Here is a 23,914-nt window from a genome sequence, read left to right as displayed (position 1 = left end):
TCCTGACCCCCAGTCCAGGGCACCTCTCAAGTGGGTCCATTAGGAGGCTGAGGACCCCGAAGAAGAAGAATCCAAGAATTGGAGACTGGACATATATACATACATATATACATACATATATGGAACAAGGATGGAGGAGTGGGGGGGAGGACCGTAGATGATGGAATCAAACACAGGACGAGAGCTGGAAAGGACCCCAGAGGCCGTCCAGTCCACCCCATTTTACAGATGGGCAAACTGAGGCACAGAGGATCCTTGCTCTCCTCCCCTAGCCTTGTGGCTCCTCCACCCTTGACCAGAACAGGGTAAGGCTTCGAGACCTTGGACTGGGAGCAGGGGAAGGGAAGCTGCATGAGGGATGGCCCCTCTCACGCCGGGGCCAGGTGTTAAACCGCCTGCTCTGCATGGCCTGGGCTTCTTATACCGAACTAGGGCGGGCTGGCTCTGATGCTGTGGAGCCCAGCAGCTCTGGTACTCAGGCCTCTGGCTCCCCCTGGTGGCCATTGCCATCATCACACTCTTGCCATCTTGGGGACGGCTAATATATGGCATCTTAGAAGCAGAAAATGGAGTCATGCGATCCCAGATATGCAGCTAGGCGAGGCCTCAGAGGTCACCCAGTCCTACACCCTCTCTTTACAGAGGAAGCTGAAGCCCAAGAATGCTCAATGACTTGCCCAAGGTCACAGAGGTGGCGGTGGAAGACCCCAGGCAAGATCCCACCTTGGAAATTCACCAGGACACATCCCTTCCCTTCAGCCTCAGTTTCCTCATCTGTAAAATGAAAATAACGCCTACTTTGTGATGTGAAGATGAGCTATTATGGGAAGCACCCTGCAAACCTTAAACCGATATATAAATGAGAGATTACTCTTCAGGTGAGCCAAAACATCCCACCCAGGACACTAATCACCCTGGGACATGAATGAACCAGACTGCATCTTCAGTCCCTTCTAGACTCTGTGATGCAATGACTTCCCCTTTAAGCCTCGACGCCTCCAGCTCTGATGCTCCAAGTCTCCCCCCCGACCCACCTCGGCCACCCCTCAGCTTGGGTATTGATCCCAAGTCACGCCTGTCTGGTTTTCTCTCTAGATGAGAAATAATTTCCTGATCTATTTTCTTTTTTCATCAATTACATAAGCACGTGGGGAGATCCTGTGGCTTTTATGGGATTTTAATGGATATGATTAGCATTTAATTGGTAATTGACATTTAACTAAATACATCTAATTGACATTAGATCATATTTAACAGAGATGATCAGCTTTTGAATTTGGAGGCCTCCTTACTTGCTTGGTCCCCAGAACCATTTTGGACAGGGAGTCCAGCACTCCCCATTGCTGACCTCCCCCTCAGTGAGGTTTCTACACTTGCCCCCTACCAGCGGTGGCTGACGCAGAGGAGCCTTCAGTGCACAGCTCCACAGACCCAGGGATAGTTTCAGACGAGAGTCAAGGCCTCTGTGGGTAAGGAGGCTGGAGATGCTACCAGGCTCGGAAAGCCCTCCCTGGGTTTGGACCAAGCCCTGCCTCCCCTGCAGGAGTGGCTCCAGAATTACCTCCGGGAAAAGAGAGGGCTCTGCAAGGTCAGACAATCCCCCCAGGAGCTGTAATAGGCTGGCTCCGGGGCTACGGATAGAGGCTGGAGGGGAGAGGCTGGCTGCCAGCACAAATGACTGAGACAAAGGATAAAGAAGTCAGACATCCTCTCTCTGACACACACACACACACACACACACACACACACACACACACACACACACACACACACACACACACAGGGAGTGCAGCCATCTGGTAGCTTCCTGTTTTTAGCTTATTCTTCTGGCTATGCCTGGCAGTGTGACCCTGGCCAAGCCGCCCTCACTCTAGGTGCTCTGGGGCCAACCCACCCTGATTGGGGATGGGGGTTATTTCTGAAATGGAGGTATGGGGGAGGGGAACATAGCACCCCAAAGCCGTGTCACAGTTGTCTGAGCGCTCTCTAATCGAGGAGGGCTGCAGCCAGCCCTGGGGGCAGAGGGTCCCCCCCAGGACAAGGAGGAAGGGGACAGCGAGGCTGCTCTCTCCCTGACAGGGAGGCAATGAGCCCCCCCCCCAACGAGGGCTCTGAGTCACCCACATGATGGCTCTCAATCTCTCCCAGAAGCAGCTCTTGGGTGTCCCCAAAAACAAATCACTTCTTTATTGTTACAAGATGCAGCACATGCAAAACCTCTTGAGTTTCCCACTTGCACCTAAGGAGCCCCGTGCAGCCGGAGCCCCTGCCTGGCAGACCGCTGCAGGAGGGGGAGCCAGGGCTCTGGTCAGGACTTCTGCGGTGGCCCACGGGGAGGTAAGCGGGCCCTGGAAGCAGCAGCAGCAGCAGCAGCTGGCGGAGGGGAGAAGAGTCCTGTCGAGGCTGTGCATGCAGGGGTGGTGTGAGGGGCCGGGTGGTCACTTGAGGCGGTACAGGACCTTCCGCTGCAGGCGGTGCTGGATCTCGCCACGGCGCATCATGAGCTGCAGGACCTTGTAGATGGCGTGCTCGGGGTATTTCTGGGCAAAGGAAGGCAGGGTTTAGGACGGCCGGTGGCGGGGACCGCGTTGGGGACACCTCGTCACCGCCCTGCCTTTAGAGCCCCAAAGGGGCCAGTCTACCTTCCAGTGGGGCCGCCGCCGGGGCCGGAGGCATTCCAACAACGCCATTGGTACTGTGTGTATTACACCCGGCACACAGCAGGCACTTCGCGGATGCTGGCCGTCACCCCCATTTCACAGATGAGGAAACGGGCTCAGGGTGGGGACTGGCCTAATGTCACACGGCTACCAAACAGGGGGCTGCGAAGCCAACATACTCTCCACTATATAACACACAGCCTCGACAAACGGTCTGGCCTCAAGCCTTTAGGGAGCGCCCACCCCATGCAAGGCACCAGAGGGCAGTGGGGGCCTGCTCTCAGGAAGCTTCCATTCTAACCTCCCCTTGCTGTCTAGACAAGCACCTTCGAGAAGCCTCAGGACAATGGCTTATTGAGCACCAATGACCTGCCCGGTCTGGGCTCTGTGCTGGGAGAACAGGGACCTCTCCCGGGCTCCCCTCAGGACGCTGCCGCTCCACTGCGGTGGGTAGGACAACAGCTACGCGGTTAAAATACACGCACAAATGAACACCAGGGATGGGGTGCTGGCAGCTGAGGAGAGAACGGAGGGAAGGAGGGGAAGGAGGAGAAAGGAGGAGCGGGGGGAGAGAGGAGAGAAAAAGGGGAAGGAGGAGAGAAAGGAGAAAGGAAAAGTGGGAGGAGGGAAAAAAGGGAGGAAGGAGGGGAAGGAGAAAGGAGGAACAGGGGAGGAGAGCAGGTAAAAAAGGGAGGAAGGAGGGAAAGAAGGAGAAAGGAGGAGCAGGGGGGAGAGGAGGGAAAAAAGGGAGGAAGGGGAGGAAGGAGGGGAAGGAGGAGAAAGGAGAAGCAGGGGGGAGAGGAGGGAAAAAAGGGAGGAAGGAGGAGAAGGAGAAAGGAGGAGCGGGGAGGAGAGGGAAAAAGGGAGGAAGGAGGGGAAGGAGAAAGGAGGAAAAGGGGAGGAGAGCAGGTAAAAAAGGGAGGAAGGAAGGAGGAAGAGAAGGAATGAGGGGAGGGGGGTGCAGAGGGGCACTACCTGCTTGGTGAAATCCTGCACGATGCTGTGCTCGGAGACCTGGGAACCGATGGCGAAGCGGCGTTTCAGCTGCTTCTCGATCCGCGTCAGCATCTCTTGGTCTTCCTGGCTGGTGAAGCCCTCCACTCCTGCCAGACGGCAAAGAGAGGGTGGGCTGGTGGCTGAGAGCAGGGGGTTAGGGGAAGGATGGACAGACGGACATCCGGGACCCCAGCTTGCCCCTCAGCGATGGAGGGAACTCTTAGAGCCCATCTGGTCCAGCACCATCACTTTATGAGCGGTTAAATGACCCATCCAACACCACAGGTCAGCTCTAGGGCAGATGGGACACGACAGGCCAGCCAGCCCCATCCCCACATGTGACCTGGGGGAAACTGAGGCCCAGAGAGTGTCAATGTTTTACTCACGGTCCCACAGGTAGGTAGTGGAAGAGCCAGGATTGGAACCCAGAGCCTGACTCCCAGTCCAGAGGCCTCTCCCCCAGGCCAAGCTGCCCCTGAAAGCCAGCCAGAACCCCGGGCCCCTTGGTTAAGTCCTCGAGAGTTTTTGAGGCCCTTTCCTAAACCGGAGCTCATCTTGTGGCTGAGGAGACCGAGGTCCAGGGAGCGGAAGGGACTCTGCCAGAGTTGTCGGGCAAGCGAGCGGCGGGGCAGCCCCCCAACCTTTACCTGACAGGGAGCCGGACAGGGCAGCATCGAGCGTGGACACCTGGAACAGCCTCAGCGCCTCCTCCACGTCAGCCTCCGTGGCGAACGGCTGCAGCTTCATCTTGCTGAGGGACTCAGAGATCCGGACGATGGCCTCCAGCTGCCTGTGGGGTGCGGGGAGAGGAGACCCTGAGCGGGGCCTCGGCCGGACCCAACCCAAGGGGAGGCTCCAACCAGCCAGAGCTGCGCTGGATGCACCGGGCATGCCAGGGTCCCCTGGCTCAGCAGGCCGTGCGTGGGTGGGTCCAGGTCTGGGTTCTGGGGAGAGGGGAAGAAAAGCAGGGAGGGGCGGGGACAAAGAGACAGCGCCCAGCGGGATCACAGGAGCCTCACTCTAGAGCCGGGAGGGCCTTCAGAGGCCAGGTGGTCTGACCCCACACTTTACAGAGTTTAACTTCAGTCACTTAACTGAGGTGAAGAGATCTGGTGAGGTCACACGGGTTTCAGAGGCAGGATTTGAACCCAGCCCCTCTGACTCCCAGGATGGACGGATGGGTAAAGAAAGCCCTTTCACAAGCACACTCAGGGAGGATGACTGTGCCACTGTGCCCCGCCTACAAGCCCAGGCGGGCTCCCGTCCCAGCCCCCCGCTCACCTGACCGTGATGGGGATGCTGGAGCGGCGCTCACTCTCACGCTCATGCTGGCGGGCCCCGCTGCGCATCAGGATGTAGCGATTCTTCAGCTTCTCCGCAGCCCCCGCAGACAGGCGGGGCCCACATTTCCTGCATCAGGCAGAGGGTAAGGAGTGAGGCTGGCCTGGGGAAGGGCCCCGGAGGTCAGCCAGATCCCCACCCGCACTGTACAAGGAGCCCCAGACCCAGGTAGCTGCCCGAGGGGGAACAGACAGGAGAGTCGCAGCCTCTGGGCTCAGCTGACGTGACCTCGTCCTAAGGGGAGGCCCCGACCCTGAGGACCTGCCACCGGTCCCCCAGATACCGAGATGCGGAGGCGGCTACCTTTGCTCACAACTGGGAGCTTGGCCACCACCAGAATGCCAGGCCTCATCCAATCTTTTGAAAGGGGGAAAACGCGGTCACTTAGCAGCAGACAGAAGGGTGACCAGCCCACAGAAAACGTATCACCCAGTCTGTTAGGACACAGGCCGGGAAATCGGTCAGAGGTCCTTGCAGCCCCAACCTCAGAGGAACAGCGCCATCAGGAGCCCCCGCCTGCCGCCTCCCTCAGACTCACAATCGACAGTAAGCGATGAATTTCTTCAGCTTGCCCAGATCGATCTCACTGTCCACAGCCTCCGTCTGGGTCTGTGCACTCACATGCAGGGTGATGACGTGCTTGGCCAGAGTCTGGGAGTGCAAAGGGAGGGACCCACGGTGAACTCGCCAGCCCAACCCCGAGCAGAGGCAGAGGCAGAGGAGAGGGGGGAATGGAGAGGGATCTGAGACCGAGCGACCGGACCACAGACTTTACAGCAAGAAGGCAGTTTGGAGGTCACTGGGGAAACTGAGGCCCAGAAAGTGAGTGCCGAAGGTCCGGCAAGAAACACGAGGCAGAGCCGAGATTCGAACCAGACTCAGGACGCTATTCCCCTCAATTTAAAGACTGAAGGAAAGGTGAGCCCCAAGGGGGCTGTCCCCGGCCCAAGGTCACACAGAACGTCAGAGACAGGAAAAGTACCCCGCGTTTCCAGAGCCCGCCTGAGACACTCAACATCCCTTTGCGAACCCTGACTCCACCGGGCACACGGGGCCTCACATCCTCAGCGGACGGAGTTAACAATTTATGCCGGCAACTGCGATCTCTCCCTTGTGGCCACCCCACACCGGCAGCAGCGCCGGGCACACAGGAGGCGCTAAATAGCGGCTGACCGAGTGAGAAACACAGGATTTTTAAAAAATCTTCTCCAAGTAACATCCCTTTAGCCCGAGTGGGAAGAATAGTGAATTAGAGAGGACATGGATTGGAAGCTGACTCCGCTACCCTGTGACAAGCCCTATCTGAGCCTCAGTTTCCTCATCTGTAAAATAAGGGGCCCAGCACAAGGCAGCTTCTAGGGTCTGTCCTAGAGGAAAATGCCATGAAACCTTCAGAGACGGAAAGAGATTTCACTGGCGTGGAGAACTCCCAGATAGGGAAAGTCCTTCCACCAGAGTGGGTAGCACCCAGGCCTTCTCTGTTACTTCTGGTCACAGCGGGTCACCCGGTCAGGAGGGGTCTGAGGCAAGACTCAAACCCAGGTGGTAAGGCCTGTTCTTTCTCTACCACTACATCACCCTGATTTCAGACAGAGACGTGTGTGTGTGTGTGTGTGTGTGTGTGTGTGTGTGTGCGCGCGCGCGTGTGTGCGTGCGTGTGCGTGTGTGTGCACGTGTGTGTTCCTATATATGCACACACAAAGCATACAATAAATAATAAATGTAATATATATAAAATATATTACGTGTAACATATAAATGTAAACACACAGGTATATATATATGTGTGCTCATATACACACAAAGTATACAGTAAATAATAATGTAATATGTGTGAAATATATTATTGTAACATAAATATATACATGTGTGTATGTGTGGACACACATATGTATACGCATGTGTATATGTGTGCCTAAATATACACATAACATATATAATAATAAATGCAATATATGAAGTATATTACGTGTAACATAAATGTAAACGTGTGTGTGTGTCCACCCACTCTCATCCTAAGGCACCATCAGCAACGTATCCGGCCTTACCAGTCCCCCTCCCCCTCTACTCATGCCCTGGCACCAGGGAGGGGCCCCCTCCCCCAAATAAATGAGGGATGTGAAGGCTGGAGAAGAGAAGGTTTGGCGGGGATGACGTCAGCGCTCTGAGTATCTAAAGGGCTATGGAAAAGGGACGAGCCTGCTTCTGCTTGGCCCAGAGGCGAGACCCAAGAAGAATCAGTCACAGGGAGATGGACCATGGCGGCTCTAAAGAAAAACATGCTCATGATCAGAGCGGCCCACAAGGAGAATGGTCGGCCATGGGAGGTACTGAGCTGCCCGTCCCCTGAGGTGTTCGAGGGGGAAACAACTTCCATACCATGTCTCTCTCTTCGTTGTGCTCATCCTTGACGATAAAGATCATGTCAAAGCGGGACAAGATGGTGGGCATGAAGTCGATGTTGTCCTCGCCTTTGGTCTCATCCCAGCGGCCAAAGACGGAGTTGGCGGCGGCCAGCACGGAGCAACGTGAGTTCAGGGTGGTGGTGATGCCGGCCTGGGAGGACAGGGAGAGTCGGCAAGGTGGGCCTGGGCCCAGGTCCAGCCCCAGGGGGCACTGCCAGCCCAGCCCCGCCCACCCGCCCGTCACAGGGCAGCCCCACCTTGGCGATGGAGATGGTCTGCTGCTCCATGGCCTCATGGATGGCCACTCGGTCGTCTTCTCGCATCTGTTCAGGGGAGACATCAGCTAAGGTCCAGCCCCTCCACTCCCAACCTCCCCACTGCGGTACATGCAGAGCGTGGACCAGTGGAAAGAGCTGCTTTTGGAGTCAGAGATCGGGGGTTCAAATCCCGCCTGGCACTAACTGGTGTGACCCAAGCGGGCCTCAGTTTCCTCTTGTAAAATGAGCTCCAGAGCTCCGAGGCCTCCCAGCAGCAGGACAATCAGCCTTAAGGGGCCTCCTCAGGTCTGGGATCTGGGCACTAAAATAAAACGAGCATTCCTACTAGTGCTTCAAGGCTCCCCAAGCTTTTTCCTCACAATCCCCTGTGGGGGAGGAAGTCCAGGTCTCACTGGACCCTTCACTGGAGCAGGAAACTGAGGCTCGGAGAGGGTGAAACAATTCTCCAGGGTCATGTAGCCAGGACCCGAATTCACGTCTTCCCGGCTCTGTCTCCACTATGGCCTATGGCCAAACTCTAATTCAAGCATCTGCAACATGGTGTATCATGTAGACAGAGGAGGGGGTGGAGGAGGGGAGGGGAGGGAAGAGAGAAGGGGGGGGAGAGGGGAGCAAAAGGGGAGGGGAGGGGAGGGAGAAGAAAAGATGGATGGATGGATGACAGAGAACAGACAGACAGTGGAGAGGGAGGTAGACAGATTGAGAGAGTAATAATAGAAGGATGGAGAGGTAGGTCTATCTGTCCGCCACTCTACCCCCACCAGACTGAGGACTCCCTAAGGGCAGGCACCATTCACCCCCCAGCCTAGCCCAGGGCTGGGCTCCTGCCCAGGACGAGGCCCCCGCTGCCCCCTCCCCCAGCCCTGACCAACTCCTGGGTCGTCCTCACCTTGTCAAACTCATCAATACACACGACGCCGCCGTCGGCCAGGACCATGGCGCCTCCTTCCATGATGAAGTTGCGGGAGGAAGGGTCCCTCATCACGGAAGCCGTGAGGCCGGCCGCGCTGCTACCCTTTCCAGAAGTATACACCTAGAGGAGAGGAGGGAGGGAGGCCTCTGGGGAGGGGGCTCAGGCACCCCCATATCCAAATGGCCAGCAGCTGTCTCTGTCCTTGGTGGGGAAACAAGGAGGGCCCCAAAAGTGCTGTGACTTTCCTAAACTGGTAGCCAAGAAAGAATCGAGGCCTCGGTGCGTGTCCCGAGCCCCCTGGGCAGACTAGGGACCTCTTCTAGAACAGCGTTTTCACACAATTGAAGGAAATTCTACATCTTAGTTACTGGTCAGTAAAAGCAAAGATGTCATTTTTTTTCCCATCCAACTTCATAAAGCTTCTGAATCCCTCCTCAGTCCCCCAGACCCAGGGTAAGCTTCCCCATAAGCAGGGTTAGGGCTGCTCTCTGGGCAAAGGAAGAGTGACGTTTTGAGAAACACAGGACGTATACAAACAAGAGAAAGCACCCAAAAGGCATGTTTGAAAATGTGAAAATGAGGGGCAGCTAGATGGCGCAGTGGATAGAGCACCAGCCCAGGAGGACCTGAGTTCAAATCTGGCCTCAGACACTTGACACTAACTGTGTGACTTTGGACAAGTCACGTAACCCCACTGCCATAAAAAAAAAAAAAGAAAAATGTAAAAATGAGTCCCAAAAGGCCTGTTTTGAAGGTTCCTTGCTGAATTTACTGTATTCATTTATTATAAACTCAAGTGGGCCGTGCATCGCTGAGTCTCAGTTTCACCAACAATCCTGCTTTTCTGCCTGACTGCACTAACAGAAGTGGCTCCTCTTTGGTGTTTTGTTAAACTCAGAATAAAAAGGGTTTTAATTTTTTTTTTTTAAGAAAGTCCTTGAATTCAAGCCAGAGAATCTAGGCTTGGGCTACGGCCCTGTTACTTGTGACCTATGTGCCTCAGTTTCCCCTCTCTAAAGTGGGGACGATGCTTGCACCACTCACATCTCAGGGGTTTTCATGGAATCTTAGATTTAGAGCTGGACTCTAGACCTCAGAAGCATCCATTCCAACCCTGAGAAGCTGGCTTGTCCGGGGTCACAGAGGAGGTAAGAAGGGGCAGTCAGATCTCAAACCCAGATCCTGTTGCCAGATCTGGCTCTCTACTCCTTCATGGCTGAACCCCAACACCTCACTGCTGCGGCTCAAACAAGACAGGACACTGCAAACACTGTAAGCCACAAAGGGCTGTCACACAGCGGGCTAAACCTCCCTCGTTTCACTGCGGAGGTGGGGGACCGTGGGTAGGGAATGTGGCATACAGTCAGACAACACGGACACGTGGGTTAGTTTTGTTGACCTGTTTTTTTCTCCTTTTTTATATCTTTGTGATAAGGGATGGCTCCTTGGATAGGGGAGGGAGAGATCGATTCAGAAATGAAGGTGATGGAAAAACACAAGATGTCAGTAAAAATAAGGCAGGGAGCTCTGGGTGAGGAAACCATCCACTGAGGCAGGTCAGCCCCTCCTCTGAAAGCCTCAGAGACACTGCCCGGAGCACAGAGGTGCTTGCCAAGGGCACACGGCTGGTTTTTGTCAGAGGCAAGACTTGAACCCAGATCTTCAGGCTCTAAAGAATCAGTAAACAGGAGCCTTTTTTTTTTTTAAGGACAAAAATGCCAGCTGTGCCCTAGGAGGGCGGGTGCAGGAGCAGGCGGGCCTGGGCCCTCCTCCTCTGCTGTGACTCAGCCTCAGCCGCCCAAAGTAATGCAGCTGACCCGTCCTGCCCTAGGCACCTTCTCACCCCTGGACCTTATCTAATCCTACAATAACCCTTTGAAGTCAGAAGGGCTGTTGTAATTACACCCATTTTATAGAGACAGACATTGATATCCATAAAGGGCCTCATGGCGTCAATCACACCCAGTCACAGGACTAGGAAGGGGAAGGTGGGCAGAAGACGCCTGACCCAAGGACGAGCTCCCTTCCAAAGACAATGGGCTGTCCCGGTAGGTAGGGAGCTCCTGGTCCCTGGAAGGCTCCAAGCGAAGGCTAGAGTGGCAGGTGGCACGAGGCAGCCCCTGAGGCCTCGCCCTCGCTAAGGTTCTGAGCAGTGGCGGGGCTGGCCTTGAACCCTACTGTTCTGATTCCCAGCAGAGACTTTGGGACCTAGGGACCTCCCAGGCCGACTCGTCCAGCCTCTCCATTCTACAGAGGAGGAAACAAGAGGCCCAGGGAGGGAAGGGGACTTTCCTTAGGTCACACAGGTTACTCAGCGGGAGGTGGGATTTGAACCCAGGTCCTCAGACTTCAGGCCACATTTCCCTCCTGTACTGTAGGTGGGGGGGCTTCATTCCACACTAGGGCACACCTCCCTGATGTATAATACGCCAACATATATATCCCAGCTCAGGATATAAGGCCTGAGGGCCCTGGGAGGAGCCCAGGGGTGGACAAAGAGCTCAGACCAGCCAGAGGTCCTAGGCCTTCTGGGCAGGCTGGGGACCTTCTCAGAAGCACCCCGCTAAATACACACGACTCCAAAGGGGAACCATTCTATTGCAACAGGGGCATCAAAACTGAAAAAAGCCAAGCTCAGGGACCTGCGGTCGGCAGCCCTGAGTTGGAGGAGGCACTGAGGGCCCGGGAGGTGCCCTGCACCCACAGCCACCCCCATCACCCACCCTCCTCCTCTCCCCAGCCCACTGTGACCAGATGACCAAGCCTCAGATTTTACGGATGAGGAAACCAAGGCCACAAAGGTGAAGCCACTTGCCCCAGCTCCGCACGCTGAGACTCTGAATCGACCGGGAGGCCTCCAGGGATGGGGAGCTCACTACCTCTCCCAGCAGGCGGCAATAATTGCTGGGATTCCTCCTAACAGCCCTGGTGGGAGTCAGCCCAGACCGGCCCCCACCTTGAGGCCCCGGGGGCTCCTGAGGTCAGACAGCGAGCAGCCTCCCGGCCCAGGCTCCCCTGCCCGCTTACCCCAATGGGGGAACACCTCTCCACAAACTTCAGAAGCTGAGACTTGGCCGTGCCAGGATCGCCCAGCATCAGGAGGTTGATGTCTCCTCGGCGGGTGAGCCCATCTGGGAGCCTGGGAAGAGAGCGAGGGACCGATGGTGAGGGGAGGGGCCCTGCTTGTCATCCCGGGGCACCTCCTCTGCTACACCGAGCCCCGCAACAGAGAGGCTCTGCAATCCACCCAGGACGAGCAAGCTGGTGGAGAGCCCAGGAAGCAGAATGGAAGCACCCCCAATGTCGGCTTCCTCTGCCTAGAATACTCTCCGAGGGCTCGGGGACGGCAGGGGGTCGCCACCTCCCAATCCCCACCTACCAGAAGAGGCCCCTCCACCCCTTGTCCCCTCACCTCTTGCGGGAGCCCCCAAAGAGGAGGCAGGCGATGGCCTTCTTAATGTCTGTGCCCCCAAAGATGGAGGGCGCGATGCTCTTGGAAATGACATCATAGATGTTGGGCATGGCTGCCAGGCGCCGGAACTCCTCCTCCTCCTGGGGCGTCATGGCCCCGGCAAAGCTTCGGCCTGGGAGAGGGGAAGGTCGGGTGAGCCAGGGCCACCGAGGTCAGGGGACCCCAGCCCCAGAGCTGGAAGACACCCCCTAGTCCAACACCAGGTGACCGAGGAGAAAACTGAGGCCAGGCAAGGGAAGCAGCTCACGCAGGTCAAAAAGAGCCACTAAGTCGCAGACTCAGGTCCAGCCTCCACATTGTACAGAGAAAGACAGAGACCTGTCCAAGGTCACTCGGATAGCAAGGGACCCACGTAATCAGACACACGGCCAAGGTCATGGTGATGCTAAAAAGTGGTGCCCCTCAGTCCTGTCCCACCGAGCCACACCCCTCGCAGAAGTCGCAGCTGACCTCAGAGGTCAATGAGTCAAAACCCATTTACAGATGTGGAAACTGAGGCCTCAGGAAGGGAAGGAACTGGCCCACAGTCACACAGCAAACCCAAGGCAACGCTGGGACTAGAACTCGGATCTCCTGACTCGCAGTCCAGCCATCCTTCCAACACCGTCACAATTAGTGGTTCTTCCTTCACCACATCTCTGGGACCAGAGCACTCCCTTCTATCCCAAGGACTTCCCGAGCAAAAGACCCAGGCTACCACTCTCCCATCTACACGCCGCCCAGACTGGATGTAAGATCTTGAAAATTAAGAATTTATTTAAAAGAAAAGCACGCTGTACAGACAGAGGCTCACAGCTTCAAGTCCCGTCTGCTTTTTCTATTTCATTATGTATATGGAAATGCCCATTTTAGCTGGTGTTTAAGTTAGAACAGACAAATGCAAGTTCCTTGAGGGGAAGCACCATCTTGCTTTTGGGTGTGTATCTCCAGCACTTAGCACCGTGCCCAGCATGCATGAAGTGACTGATGTTTGCTCATCCGTTTCCCCAGCCATCCATCCATCTACTCACCTACCCACCCACCCATTCATCTACCCTTCTATGCATCCACTCATTCCCCAATCCATTCATCTACCCACCCACCTATCCATCCACCAATTCATCTACTCATCCATCCTTTCACCCATCTATCCATCTACCCACCCATCCACCCAACCATTCATTCACCCACCCATCCATCCATCCATCCTTCCATCTACCCATCCACCAATTTATCTACTCATCCATCCATCCATCCATCCTTCCTTCCATCCAATCATCCATCCTTCCATCCACCCATCCACCAATTCATCTACTCATCCATCCATTCACCCATCCATCCATCCTTCCACCCATCCATCCATCCATCCACCCATTCATTCACCCATCCATCCATCCATCCATCCATCCATCCATCCATCCATCCATCCATCCATCCATCCATCTCCACAACCATCACGCTAGCCCAGGCCCTAATTCACAGCTAGACTCCCACAACTCTAGTCTCTCCCATGCCCATCTCATCATGCCGTAGGGGAGCACAGATTCACAGAACTGACAATGCACAGGAATGGGAAAAGGGAAGGATTCGAAGTTGACAGACCCTGGCTCTGCCACGTACTTCCTGAGTCCTATGAGACCTTGCACCAGGGCCTTCCCCCTCCCCTCCCCCCTGGGCCTTGCGATCCCTCGTCTCTGAGGGAGGACAGCTGGTGCCAGCCTTCGATGCTACGCCCCCAGAGAGGGTGACAGAGTGCTCTCATCCATCTCCGGGACAGCTCACCTGAACCATCGGTGTCCACCTGGATGCCCAGGACGCGGATGTAGGAGCTGCGGATGCCCACGCCCACCCGGTCGCGGCCCTTGGCCGAGTTCATGCCAAACTTCTTGATGGAATAGATGCCCATGATGGTGACTCGATTGCCAGGAACGACCTTGTCACACAGGTACCTGGGAAGAGAAGATGAAGGCAGGCAAAGACACGGTTAAAGTTGGGACGGGATGGGGCGTTCACAGACTCCGAGCTTGTCCCATGCACTCAGGATCAGAGGACGCTTCCTCTTCACCTCCAGGGTCCTTCGTGTCTAGGACCCCATTCCAAAGCCAGGCAGAATCTCTCGGCGAAACAACGAACATAAATTAAGCACCTCCTGTGTGCCAGATGCTGAGGACACAAAGAGAAAAACCACACAGTTCCTGCCTGAAGGGGAGACCCAACACACACGTGAGTCTACAAACATGCCCCATGCCCTGGTGTGCCCAGATCGCAGCCCCTGGGGCTCCAAGGTGGCGCCTCCCTGTACCACATCCCACCCACTCCCGGGCCTCACCTGTCACAATAGAGCTGCATGTGCCGAGGCATTTCTCCGTGGGGCACGGCATCCGGGCACTCCTGGAGCTTCAGGGTCTGGAAGTCCACACACTTGCACTTGTCGGGCATGATGAAGTAGGGGTCCAAGGGGCACTTGGGGCGCCCGGCCTGATCCCTGGAGGCGGGGGGGTGAGGGACAAGAGAGTCAAGACTAGGTCTCCTGGGCTACCCAGAGCACACTCCACACACCCTGCCCTAAGCATGAGGCCCAAGGCAAGCCCTCCACCAGGTGCTGCTGACAGAGCCTGGCCAAGGAGGCAAGAAGGGCCTAAGGGCCAGCCCGGAAGTCCCAGAGGCTCCCGACTTACGTGGTGCACTTCCTGGGCAGAGCGTAGCCCTCCAGGCCCGGACGCACGCTGATGTTATTGATGGTGTTACGGCAGCTGCGACACTGGATGGCAATCCGGGTAGCCTTGGAGCGGACCGCCGTGCCGGCAATGATGATGCCCGGAATCTTCACCAGGTGGGACATCATGTCAGACTGGAGGGAGAACACTGGGAGATTAGGCAAGACCGACCCCTATGAGGCCCTCTGAGAACAGGCCCGAGGATGAAAGGGAAGAGATTCAGAGCCAGAAACGGCATCCCATCATTCCATCCCCTTCATCTCACAGATGGAAGATGGGGAGGAGGAGGAGAAGGAGAAGGGAGGCAGGAAAGAAGGAAGGGAGGGAGGAAGGAAAGGAGGAAGGGAGGGAGGAAGGAGGAGGGAGGAGGAAGGAGGAGAAGGAGAGGACAGAAGGAAGGAAGGGAGGGAGGAGGAGGGAGGAAGAGAGAAAGAAAGAGAGAGAGAGAAAAAGAGTGGATATCTGACCACCCCACCTGTTTCCACCTTAGATTCCACTCTCCAGGGCTGCAGAAAAAAGCCCAGACTGGACACCAGGAGAACTGAGTTCCAGTCTCTACTGACACCACATTTAGAACCCCAGATCCTCTGAGATGGAATCCCCTTTACAACATGATGGACAAGTGGTCATCTATCTTCTTTTTGAAGAGTTCTCGTAACGGGGAACTCACTACCTCCTGAGGTAGCCTTTCTCACATCTGGCCTCACCTTCCAGAAGGAGAACTGGGCTAACAATCAGGCGAACCTAACATGAATTAGGCTAATTTCTTTTCCACATGAAACCATTCAGACTTTGAGAATTACAGACTTAAGAAATCACCCTGACCAACTCCCTCGTTTTACAGATGAGGAAACCAAAGAAGCAGTCATTCAGCATCTGCCTGAATACCATTAGTGACAGGGAACTCACCACCTCCTACGCCAAGGAAGCTAGGTGTTACAATGGATAGAAGACTGGGAATGGAGTGCGAAAGAGCCGAGTTCAAATTCAGCCTCAGACTGTGTGACCCTGAGCAAGTCACAACCTCCCTCCATCTGCCTCTGTTTTCTCAACTACAAAATGGGGGTAATGATAGCACTATCTACCAGGACAGGGGTGAAGATCAAATGAGATCATATTTACAAAGTCTCAGCAAAGTGTCTGGTACACAGTAGGTGCTTAATGAATGCTCATTTCCTTCCTTCCCCTCCCCTACCCACCTAGGCAGCCAACCCAGCGTTCAGACATCTTCCGCTGACCTGAAAGTCTGCCCAAGGTGGCATCACTAATGTTAATCAAAACTGCCTTGCACATTTAAGGCTGGAAGGCGCTTTCTTCCATGATATCAGTGGCGCCCCTCAGCCTCCTTGAGACATTCAGTAAGCATTTATCAACCGCCTACTGTGTACCAGGCACTACACTCGATGCTGCAGACACAAGTACAAAGAAGGAAACTGTCCGGGCCGCCGAGGCACTCCCAGGTAGGCCGAATCTCACGCCTGCGGGTATCTTTACAGCGTGTACAGGGCAGTAAAGCTGCTTGGGCTGGGAGCCCACAGGGGTGGGAGTGAAACTGAGTTTGTATAGGAGAAGGACAAGGCACTTCCCTGCCCTGGGCCTCGGTTTCCTCCTCTGTAAAATGGGCCCTGTACCACTCCAGAGCTAGTATCTGAGGGCCGGGACACAGGACTAGGACAATGCTGGGGAAAACGCCTTGATCCCTTCACACCAACATGGGCTCCCGCTGCGCTCCCAACTGCCTCCCCCCCACCCCACCCCGGCCGCAACGCCCACCCAAACCTGCTCACCTTCAGGCTCCGAATGTTGGCGGGGCTGGCATCCGACTTCAGCATGACCTGGATGTCCTGCAGGGTTTCCTCCCCCTCGGGCCGCGGCCGGGTCACCTCGTCCGCCACTTCCTTAGCCGCCTCCTCCAGCTGGGAGAAGGGAGGATGGACAGGCTGTTAAGACCTGCTCCTGCAGGGGGAAGGGGGCAGCCCAGGGGGGATGGAGGGGCAGCAGGGAGGGCAGAGCAGTGGTGGGGGCGAGGGGGGAAGGGCAGCACAGCCAGGAAGCCTTACCAGCTTCAGGTGCTCGGCTGGCTGCTTATACAGGTAGTCGGCCAGGTCCTCGTCGAAGCTGGCCAGGTCCTCCATCTCGACCTCGATCCAGTATTCGCCCAGGTTGTAATGGCGTTTGAGTTCATCTCTAAGACACGCAAGGCAGAGGATTCAGAGCTCGAAGCCCGTTCTGATGACCAGGAGACTTGAATGCTCCGTCCTGGGCCCAGGGCCAGGGCCAAGCCAGGCTCACCATGCAGCTGTGCCCCCTCCCCTTTTGAGCTTTTGACCCCTGCTCTGGGAACAGTCATCAAATTCACACAACAATCCCTCTCAAGGGGCTGGAGTAATCATTGGCACCACAGCTCCCCAGAACTCCCCAGCCTTCTGATTTCCAGGCCAAAGCACCCCCCTCCAGAGATGGGTGGGGGAGACAAGCAGAAACCTCCCCTGATTTATTTACTTGCAATTTTGCATTACATTTGTTACTGGGTATAACCTCTTGCCTTTAAAAAAAACAAACCACCAATAGCAGCAACAGCTGTCTTTCCCCAATAAACTGAAGTCCCTAGAGAGAGAGAGAGGGAGGGAGGGAAGGAAGGAAAAAGGAAAGAGGGAAGGAAAGGAAGAATGGGAGAAAAGGAAGAAGAGAGGTTGGCTGGTTGGGAGGGAGGGAAATAAGAAAGGACTATTAAGCCCGTCCTCACACCAGCCACTTTGCTAAGCACTTTACGAATATCTTGTCTATCCTCATTTGAAGGTCAGGATCTGTGGTCACTCCTGTGGATGGAATGCCAGTCCAACCACTTAGCACGTGACGTGCACAAAATACGGTTCTTCTTCCACTCCTTCAAGGACTCCAACCTTCACATCCCTCTCAGTGCTCGGCCTAAGGCTTTGTACACAGAAAGCCTGACTGTGTTTGCTGCATTCCACACGACAGGAAACCCAGGGAGTCTGCTTCAGGCAGTAAAGGGGGTTTGGTATTTTTCTTCTGGACTAGATCTCCGCTACCCGGACCAGAGGCCTCCTACAGGAAGCCTTCCCTGACTGCCCTCTCCCCCACTTCTTAGTGTTTTCCACCTCCACAGGGTTTTCCAGGCACACTATTTTTTACTTCTCTTTGTATCCCCAGCATTTAGCAAAGTGACTAGCAAATGGTAGGTCTTAATAAATGCATGCTGAATGACTGGCCCTCTAAGCTCATGGAGGTAGAGTGCCCAGGGCTGCCTCGGGAGCCAGAAGCCTGGCCCTGCCCCTTATTGCAGCGTCCCTGGGCCTCGAGGTCCCTCTACGGCCCCTGCCAGTCCGGCCCGGGGTGCCCGCGGTGCCGGGGTCGCACCTGTACTTGAAGGTGAAGCCCGTGCGGTCGGTGCCCACGCGGTACTGGCGCAGAAACTCCTTGCTGCGCTTCTGCAGCTGGGACTTCTGCGCCTGCCCGTCCTCGGCCCCGGGGTCCCCCCCGAAGCTGTCGCTGTAGAAGATCCCGGGGTCATCGAAGCCCGACATGGCTGTGGGCTGCTGTGGCTGCACTGGCTGCGGGGAGTGGGGGGGGCGAAATCAGGTGGGGCTGCCCTCCGCTGACCCCGCCCCCCGGGACCCCCTAGCGTGCCCCGCACCCCGGGACCCCCCTCCTGCTGCCCTTGTCCCTGGGGGAGGGTCTGCTATCTCCCTTCCCCCTCTGACCCCGCCCACAAGACCCGCCCCAGAGCGCCCCGCACCCTAGGGTCCCCCCACCCCGCGCTGTTCCCTCCCCGCCAGGTTCCCTAGCCTGCCCGACCCTCCCAGCCCCTCCCCCCCGCCCCAGGGGCCTCCCGCCGCCCCCTGGGTACCCCGGCCCCCCCGGACAACATTGACCTCCCTAACCCCCCACCGGGGATCTCCCCGAGTCCCCAGCCCCCCAGCCTGGCCCACCCCTACCCGGCGTCCCCTCACCTCCCGCCGGCCAAACCCACGTTACCTGCACCGAGAAACCCAGGACGGCTGGAGGAGTTTCGCGGGAAAACACAGACACTAAACGTTCAGCCGCCGGAGCGAGGAGCCACCTCATTGGCTCTTGCGGGGCAGCGAGCCCCGCCATTGGCCAATAAGTGCATCCGGGCGTTCGGGCCCGCCTTCCTCTCGCTTGCGCAGGCGCAGCCCGGGATGGGAGAAGCGCATTGGCCCGCGCAGGTATGACGTCACGACCGCGCCCCGCTCCGCCGGCCCCATTTTGTGGGCCCGGGAAAATTTGGCGCGAAACTGCGGCGGCTGAGGAAGAGGCCCGGGCGTCTGGAAGGTAACAGAAATGGCGGAGGGGGCGGGACGCCGCGTTGGGCAGGGCCTCTGCGGGAGGGGGCGTGGTCTGGCGCCCGGGGCCGGGGCCTGGGCGGGGAAACAGCGCCTAGCGGGGAGGGGCAGCCCCTGCGCCCCCTCCCGCTTCCCTCCCACGGCCTGGGAAGGGCGTCTTGTTAACCCAAGAGTCGCGAAGGCCCGCCTTTGGAGGGGGCTAATCATAATTAACAACACCAATTAATAATGATTAATAATGATATCCAGCGCTTTAAGGTCCTGTCCTGTAATCTTTGTAATATTGCACGTGATGTCATATCTATCAATATCATCTGTTATAGCACTGAATAACTGTCCACCTATTGTCTTTACATTACTACACATTACATCATATCTATCAGTATTCTATATTAGAGTTTAATAACTCCATATATTATCTTTGCAATGATAGTATCTATTACATCACATCAATCAATACATCAATATTATGGCATTTCATAACTGTGTATTCTCTTTATATTATTACACATTACATCATATCTATCATTATTCTATATTAGAGTTTAATAACTCCATATATTATCTTTGCAATGATAGCACCTGTCCTATCTAGTATATTATCTATCAATATTATCTTATTTCTATAAATCTATCAATATTATAACATTCCATAACTCTGTGTACTATGTATTGGGTCATGAGATTAGAGCAAGAAGAGAGACCTTCGCCTCAATCCTAGCCCAGCCCCCTTGTTTTACAGAGGAGGACACTGAGGCCCTGTAGGCTACGTAGAAAGCGTGTGGCAGAAGCAGAATTTGACCTAGTCCTAGCTCTAGAGCTGGAAGGGACCGCTGAGGCTTTTGGTCCAGTTACAGTTAAGGTCACTGAGACCCTTCCTCGGTGAATTGAAGACAAGATTCTAACTCAAGTCCAATATTCATTCCACTGGACAAAATGAGGCTCATTTTGCTGGGCTGAAACTCTCCAGTCTGGCTCCTTTCCCGGGGGGCTGGGTGCTCTGAAGACTCCTTCAGTCCTGAGCAAGGCTGGTGATTAAGAGTGCTGTAACCAACAGGCATCGCCATGGGGCCAGGGTCCGGCTGGACACTTCTCTTTACTCCCCACTTCCATTAGGTAAAGAGAAAACTGCTTCCTTCCCCCTTAGGCTTCTCCTCCCACTGGGGTGCACTGGGTGATGTGACCTTCCCATCCCTCCCTTCACATTGGAGGCTGGTGATCTTGCCGAGGTCCCCAAATTCAGAGCCACCTTACTGTGGGTATCAACACGGCTGTTTTCTAGCCCAGAATGAAGAGATTCTGAGTCAAGTGATCATCTCCTTCTCTGCTGTTTTAGAAACTTTTTAAAACAATTGATAAAACCCATAACCATGAGACCTTGTTTTCTGTTTTCTTGCCTGAAGCTCTCTAGGTCAAGATGAAATCCTGATCATCAGGACAGGGTTCTAATGCTCCGGTGTCTTTTTCATTCTTGGCATTTTTGTTTGCCCCCCACCCCCACCTCCCATCTCCAAGGGTTAACAGGCCTCACAAAGCAGTTATGATTAATCATGAATCCCGGTCAAAGGAGAACACTTCCAAAAACACAAATTCCACCCATCCTAATCACAATTCCCCTCCATCTGCCTCTCTCCAAAACCCAAATCCCAGTGCCCTCCAATTCTTTGCTCAGGATGCTGCCATGGTGCTCAGTCCCTCCCACCAGTCTGTACCCTGGTCCACTCTTCGGGAAGAGAAAGTGTCTCTCTGGATCCCAGATGGACCTTCCAGATCGGGTTACTGAGCCACAGAAGGTTAAGTCTGGAATACAACACCCATATGAGAGACTGGGAAACTCACATACAAAAAGGGTAGTGGGGATTACTCAAACACACCAGCCAATATCTTCTCAGAGCGGTTCAAGGTCTTAGAGCTAGGAGGACATCAGAGCTTTATGTATTTGATTCAATAAATGTTTATTAAATGCTTACTAGCTATGTGACCCTGGACAAGTTACCTGACCTGTCTGTGCCTCAGTTTCCTCATCTGTCAAGTGGGGGTAATAAAAGCACCTACCTCAAAAGGTTGTAGCGAGCATCTAATGAGATAATATACAAAGCACTTTAGAAATGCTAGCTATCATGGCAAATATTATTTATGGTGATCCTTGAGCCAGTGAATTACAGGGTTTAGGGCAGAAAAGGATCTCCCATTTTACAAATGAGGACGCTGAGGACCAGGAGACTAAATGATTCACCCAAGATTGTCCAGGGAGTGTCAGGTCATCACAGAGTTGGAAAGAACCTTATAAAATATAGATCGTCAAAGCCAACACTCTCATTTTATGGACAAGGAAACAGAGATTTTTATTTTAGACAGAAAGCATTTATGAAGCACCTACTGTGGGCCAGGCTCTGTGGGTATGGATGGGCCCTGGAGACACAGATACAAAAGCAAGAAATCCACTGTCCTCCAACACCTCACCTTCAACTTAACCAAGTCCACACATTATAAAGTAAGAGAACTGGCATTCGAACTCAGGTCTTATGCCTCCCGATCCCTGCACTCTTTCCACTACTCCCCATTGTTGAGGGATTCATTTAATCAGATATTGAATTAAATAGGTGGATAAACGGAGCCCCAACCTTTCACACACACACACACACACACACACACACACACACACACACACACACACACACACACACACACGATGGCACTCAGTGTTGTTTGGGGCTCATGCTGTTTTGTCAGGCTGCCCTGTTGCTGACAAGCCAGAATATAAGAGCAGGGCAGGTTTGAGGGCTGGTGGCTGTGGTCAGGGCTGGAGCCGAGGAGTCTGGGCCGCTCACTTCCCAACTTTACCATCCCCTTAGCTGTCCCTGTGCGGAGAGCAGCACATGTGACTTTCTTTTCTGCTGCGGGTCTGATGGGACTAGCCCCCAAGGACCCCTCTGTCCAGGGAGGAGGAGCCTTGGTTACAGAGTCACTGAACATTTTAGATGCGTCCAGGAGAAACTTCTCAGTCTGTATGGATTAGAAGGATGTGACAAATATTTGTCCAACAAATGTCTGTTATAATCCCTCTCCTAGAGATGCCCTCCTGGTGAGTGCATAGATGGAAGGACCTCAGAGATCATTTAACAGATGGGTAAATTGAGGCTGGAGTGTGGGAGGGGGAGTGGCTTACCCACTATTCTGGAGTTGTTATATAACAGATGAAAGCCAGAATAGACCCCAGAAGCCATCTGTACCAACGCCCTCCCTTTCTTCAGGTCTGGCCTAATTCATTCCCCCAGGCTTCTGTTAATAACTCGTGTAGCCAGACATTGAATGTGTTAGCTCTGCGATCCCTGGGCAAGTGACTTAATCTCTTTGGGCCTCAGTTTACCCATCTGTAAAATGAGGGAGTTAGATTTGATGACCTGGAAGGGCCCTTCCAGCCCTAAACTTACATCTCCTAGGACTCTTTGCTCCCAAATTAAGCTCGGATGCCAGCTCCTATGTGAGACCTTACCTGTTCACCCTAGCTGCCAGTACCCTCCCCCTGGCACCCCAATTCTTTTGCATTTTTTAGAGTTCATATATATGATAATGATAATAATAGCTAATATTTATATGGTGCCAGTTATGTACCAGGCACTGTGCTGAGAGCTTTTGCAAATAGTCTCACTTAATCCTCACAACAACTCTGGGAGACAACTGCTATTAATATCCTCATTTTACAGATAAAGAAACTGAGGGTGTCTGAACATGGATTTGAATTAGGACCTTCTAATGTGGGTACTTGTTGCCTCCCCCAATGGAATGTAAAATAATTGAGGGCAGGGACTGTTGTGGGGTTTTGGGCTTTGTATTTCCTTCCTTCCTTCCTTCCCTCCTTCCTTCCTTCCCTCCTTCCTTCCCTCCCTCCTTCCTTCCTTCCTTCCTTCCTTCCTTCCTTCCTTCCTTCCCTTCCTTCCTTCCTTCCTTCCATCCTTCCATCTCTCCTTCCTTCCATCTTTCCCTCCTTCCTTCCTTCCATCTTTCCCTCCTTCCTTCCTTTCTTATCTGTAAAGTTGGGGGGTTGGAAGGAAGACTGAATTGGAGTTCAAAGGGCCTGGGTTCAAATTCTGACTCTGCCCCTTAGTGCCTGGGTGACTTGAACAAGTCACTGATCCTATTCTGACGCTCAGTTTCTTTGTCTACAAACTAGGAGCTTGACCTAGCTGATGGCTAAAGTCCTTTCCATCACTAGGTCTATGAACATTGATATATTGGCCTCCTGTGTAGAAGGTGTAGACTTCTCGATTCACCACCACATAAACCAATGTAGTAAAACAACATTCAACCGACATTTCTTGAAGGCCTACTATGTGCAAAGCCATCCCTGATCCCCCCAGGTGGTGACCACCCTTTGGACCTAAGACAGTTATTTTTTTGGCCCCTCCCTGATGTCTTTATGATATAATATTGTTTATTATAGCTACCTAAGTTTGAATTTGACCTTCTTACTAGACTGTAAGTTCTGTGAGGCCAGGAACTGTGTCTTATCTAAACTTTGTAGAGTATAGAATGTCAGAGCTGGGAGAAGCCAGAGAACAGGGAATGTCAGAGCTAGGAGGGGCCTTAGAACAGGGGATGTCAGAGCTGGGAGGGGCCTGAGAACAGGGAATGTCAGAGCTGAGAGAGGCCCTGGAGTGTAGAATGTTCCATAAGGCCCCAGAGATGATCTCATCAGACCCTTTTATTCCATGGAGGAGAGCCCTAAGCCCAGTGTGGGGCCTGACTTGCCCAGGGTCACACAATGACCTTCAGCCAAATCCTCATCCCTTTTCTACTTATCTTGCATAAATAACTCTTTCCA

At 54.3% G+C, this 23,914-nt stretch overlaps 1 protein-coding gene across 2 annotated transcripts; it reads right to left on the bottom strand.

The window, feature by feature from the left end:
* Nucleotides 1–2,142: 2,142 nt before the first annotated feature.
* Nucleotides 2,143–18,868, bottom strand: MCM5 (minichromosome maintenance complex component 5). 2 transcript variants are annotated; one of them, XM_020982466.2, is made up of 17 exons: nucleotides 18,761–18,868; nucleotides 18,143–18,336; nucleotides 16,822–16,948; nucleotides 16,549–16,677; nucleotides 14,723–14,895; nucleotides 14,374–14,529; nucleotides 13,827–13,993; nucleotides 12,006–12,177; nucleotides 11,621–11,732; nucleotides 8,570–8,713; nucleotides 7,660–7,725; nucleotides 7,377–7,553; nucleotides 5,536–5,648; nucleotides 4,938–5,066; nucleotides 4,304–4,446; nucleotides 3,636–3,763; nucleotides 2,143–2,540 (listed from the first exon to the last, which is right to left on the bottom strand). In XM_020982466.2, the coding sequence occupies exons 1-17, from the start codon at nucleotides 18,848–18,850 to the stop codon at nucleotides 2,439–2,441; spliced, it is 2,322 nt and encodes a 773-aa protein (XP_020838125.1). In that variant the 5' UTR covers nucleotides 18,851–18,868; the 3' UTR covers nucleotides 2,143–2,438. The 2 variants fall into 2 exon arrangements, with proteins under 2 accessions (XP_020838125.1, XP_078003231.1); XM_078147105.1 differs by lacking the exon at nucleotides 18,761–18,868 and adding an exon at nucleotides 18,736–18,755.
* Nucleotides 18,869–23,914: the final 5,046 nt, after the last annotated feature.

The sequence above is a fragment of the Phascolarctos cinereus genome, unplaced genomic scaffold (genome assembly GCF_003287225.1).
Source record: "Phascolarctos cinereus isolate Bilbo 61053 unplaced genomic scaffold, phaCin_HiC Scaffold_1;HRSCAF=81, whole genome shotgun sequence".
NCBI lineage: Eukaryota > Metazoa > Chordata > Mammalia > Diprotodontia > Phascolarctidae > Phascolarctos > Phascolarctos cinereus.
The sequence above is the reverse complement of the archived record's forward strand: the minus strand, read 5'-3'. Positions and strand labels throughout refer to the sequence as shown.

Coding starts and splice junctions, on each gene's coding strand:
- MCM5 (XM_020982466.2), bottom strand. CDS start 18,850: ATGAGGTGGCTCCTCGCTCCGGCGGCTGAACGTTTAGTGTCTGTGTTT. Junction 14,896..16,548: donor CCAACATTCGGAGCCTGAAG/GTGAGCAGGTTT, acceptor TTCTCCCTCCAG/TCTGACATGATGTCCCACCT. Junction 2,541..3,635: donor TGCAGGATTTCACCAAGCAG/GTAGTGCCCCTC, acceptor TCCTTTGCCCAG/AAATACCCCGAGCACGCCAT.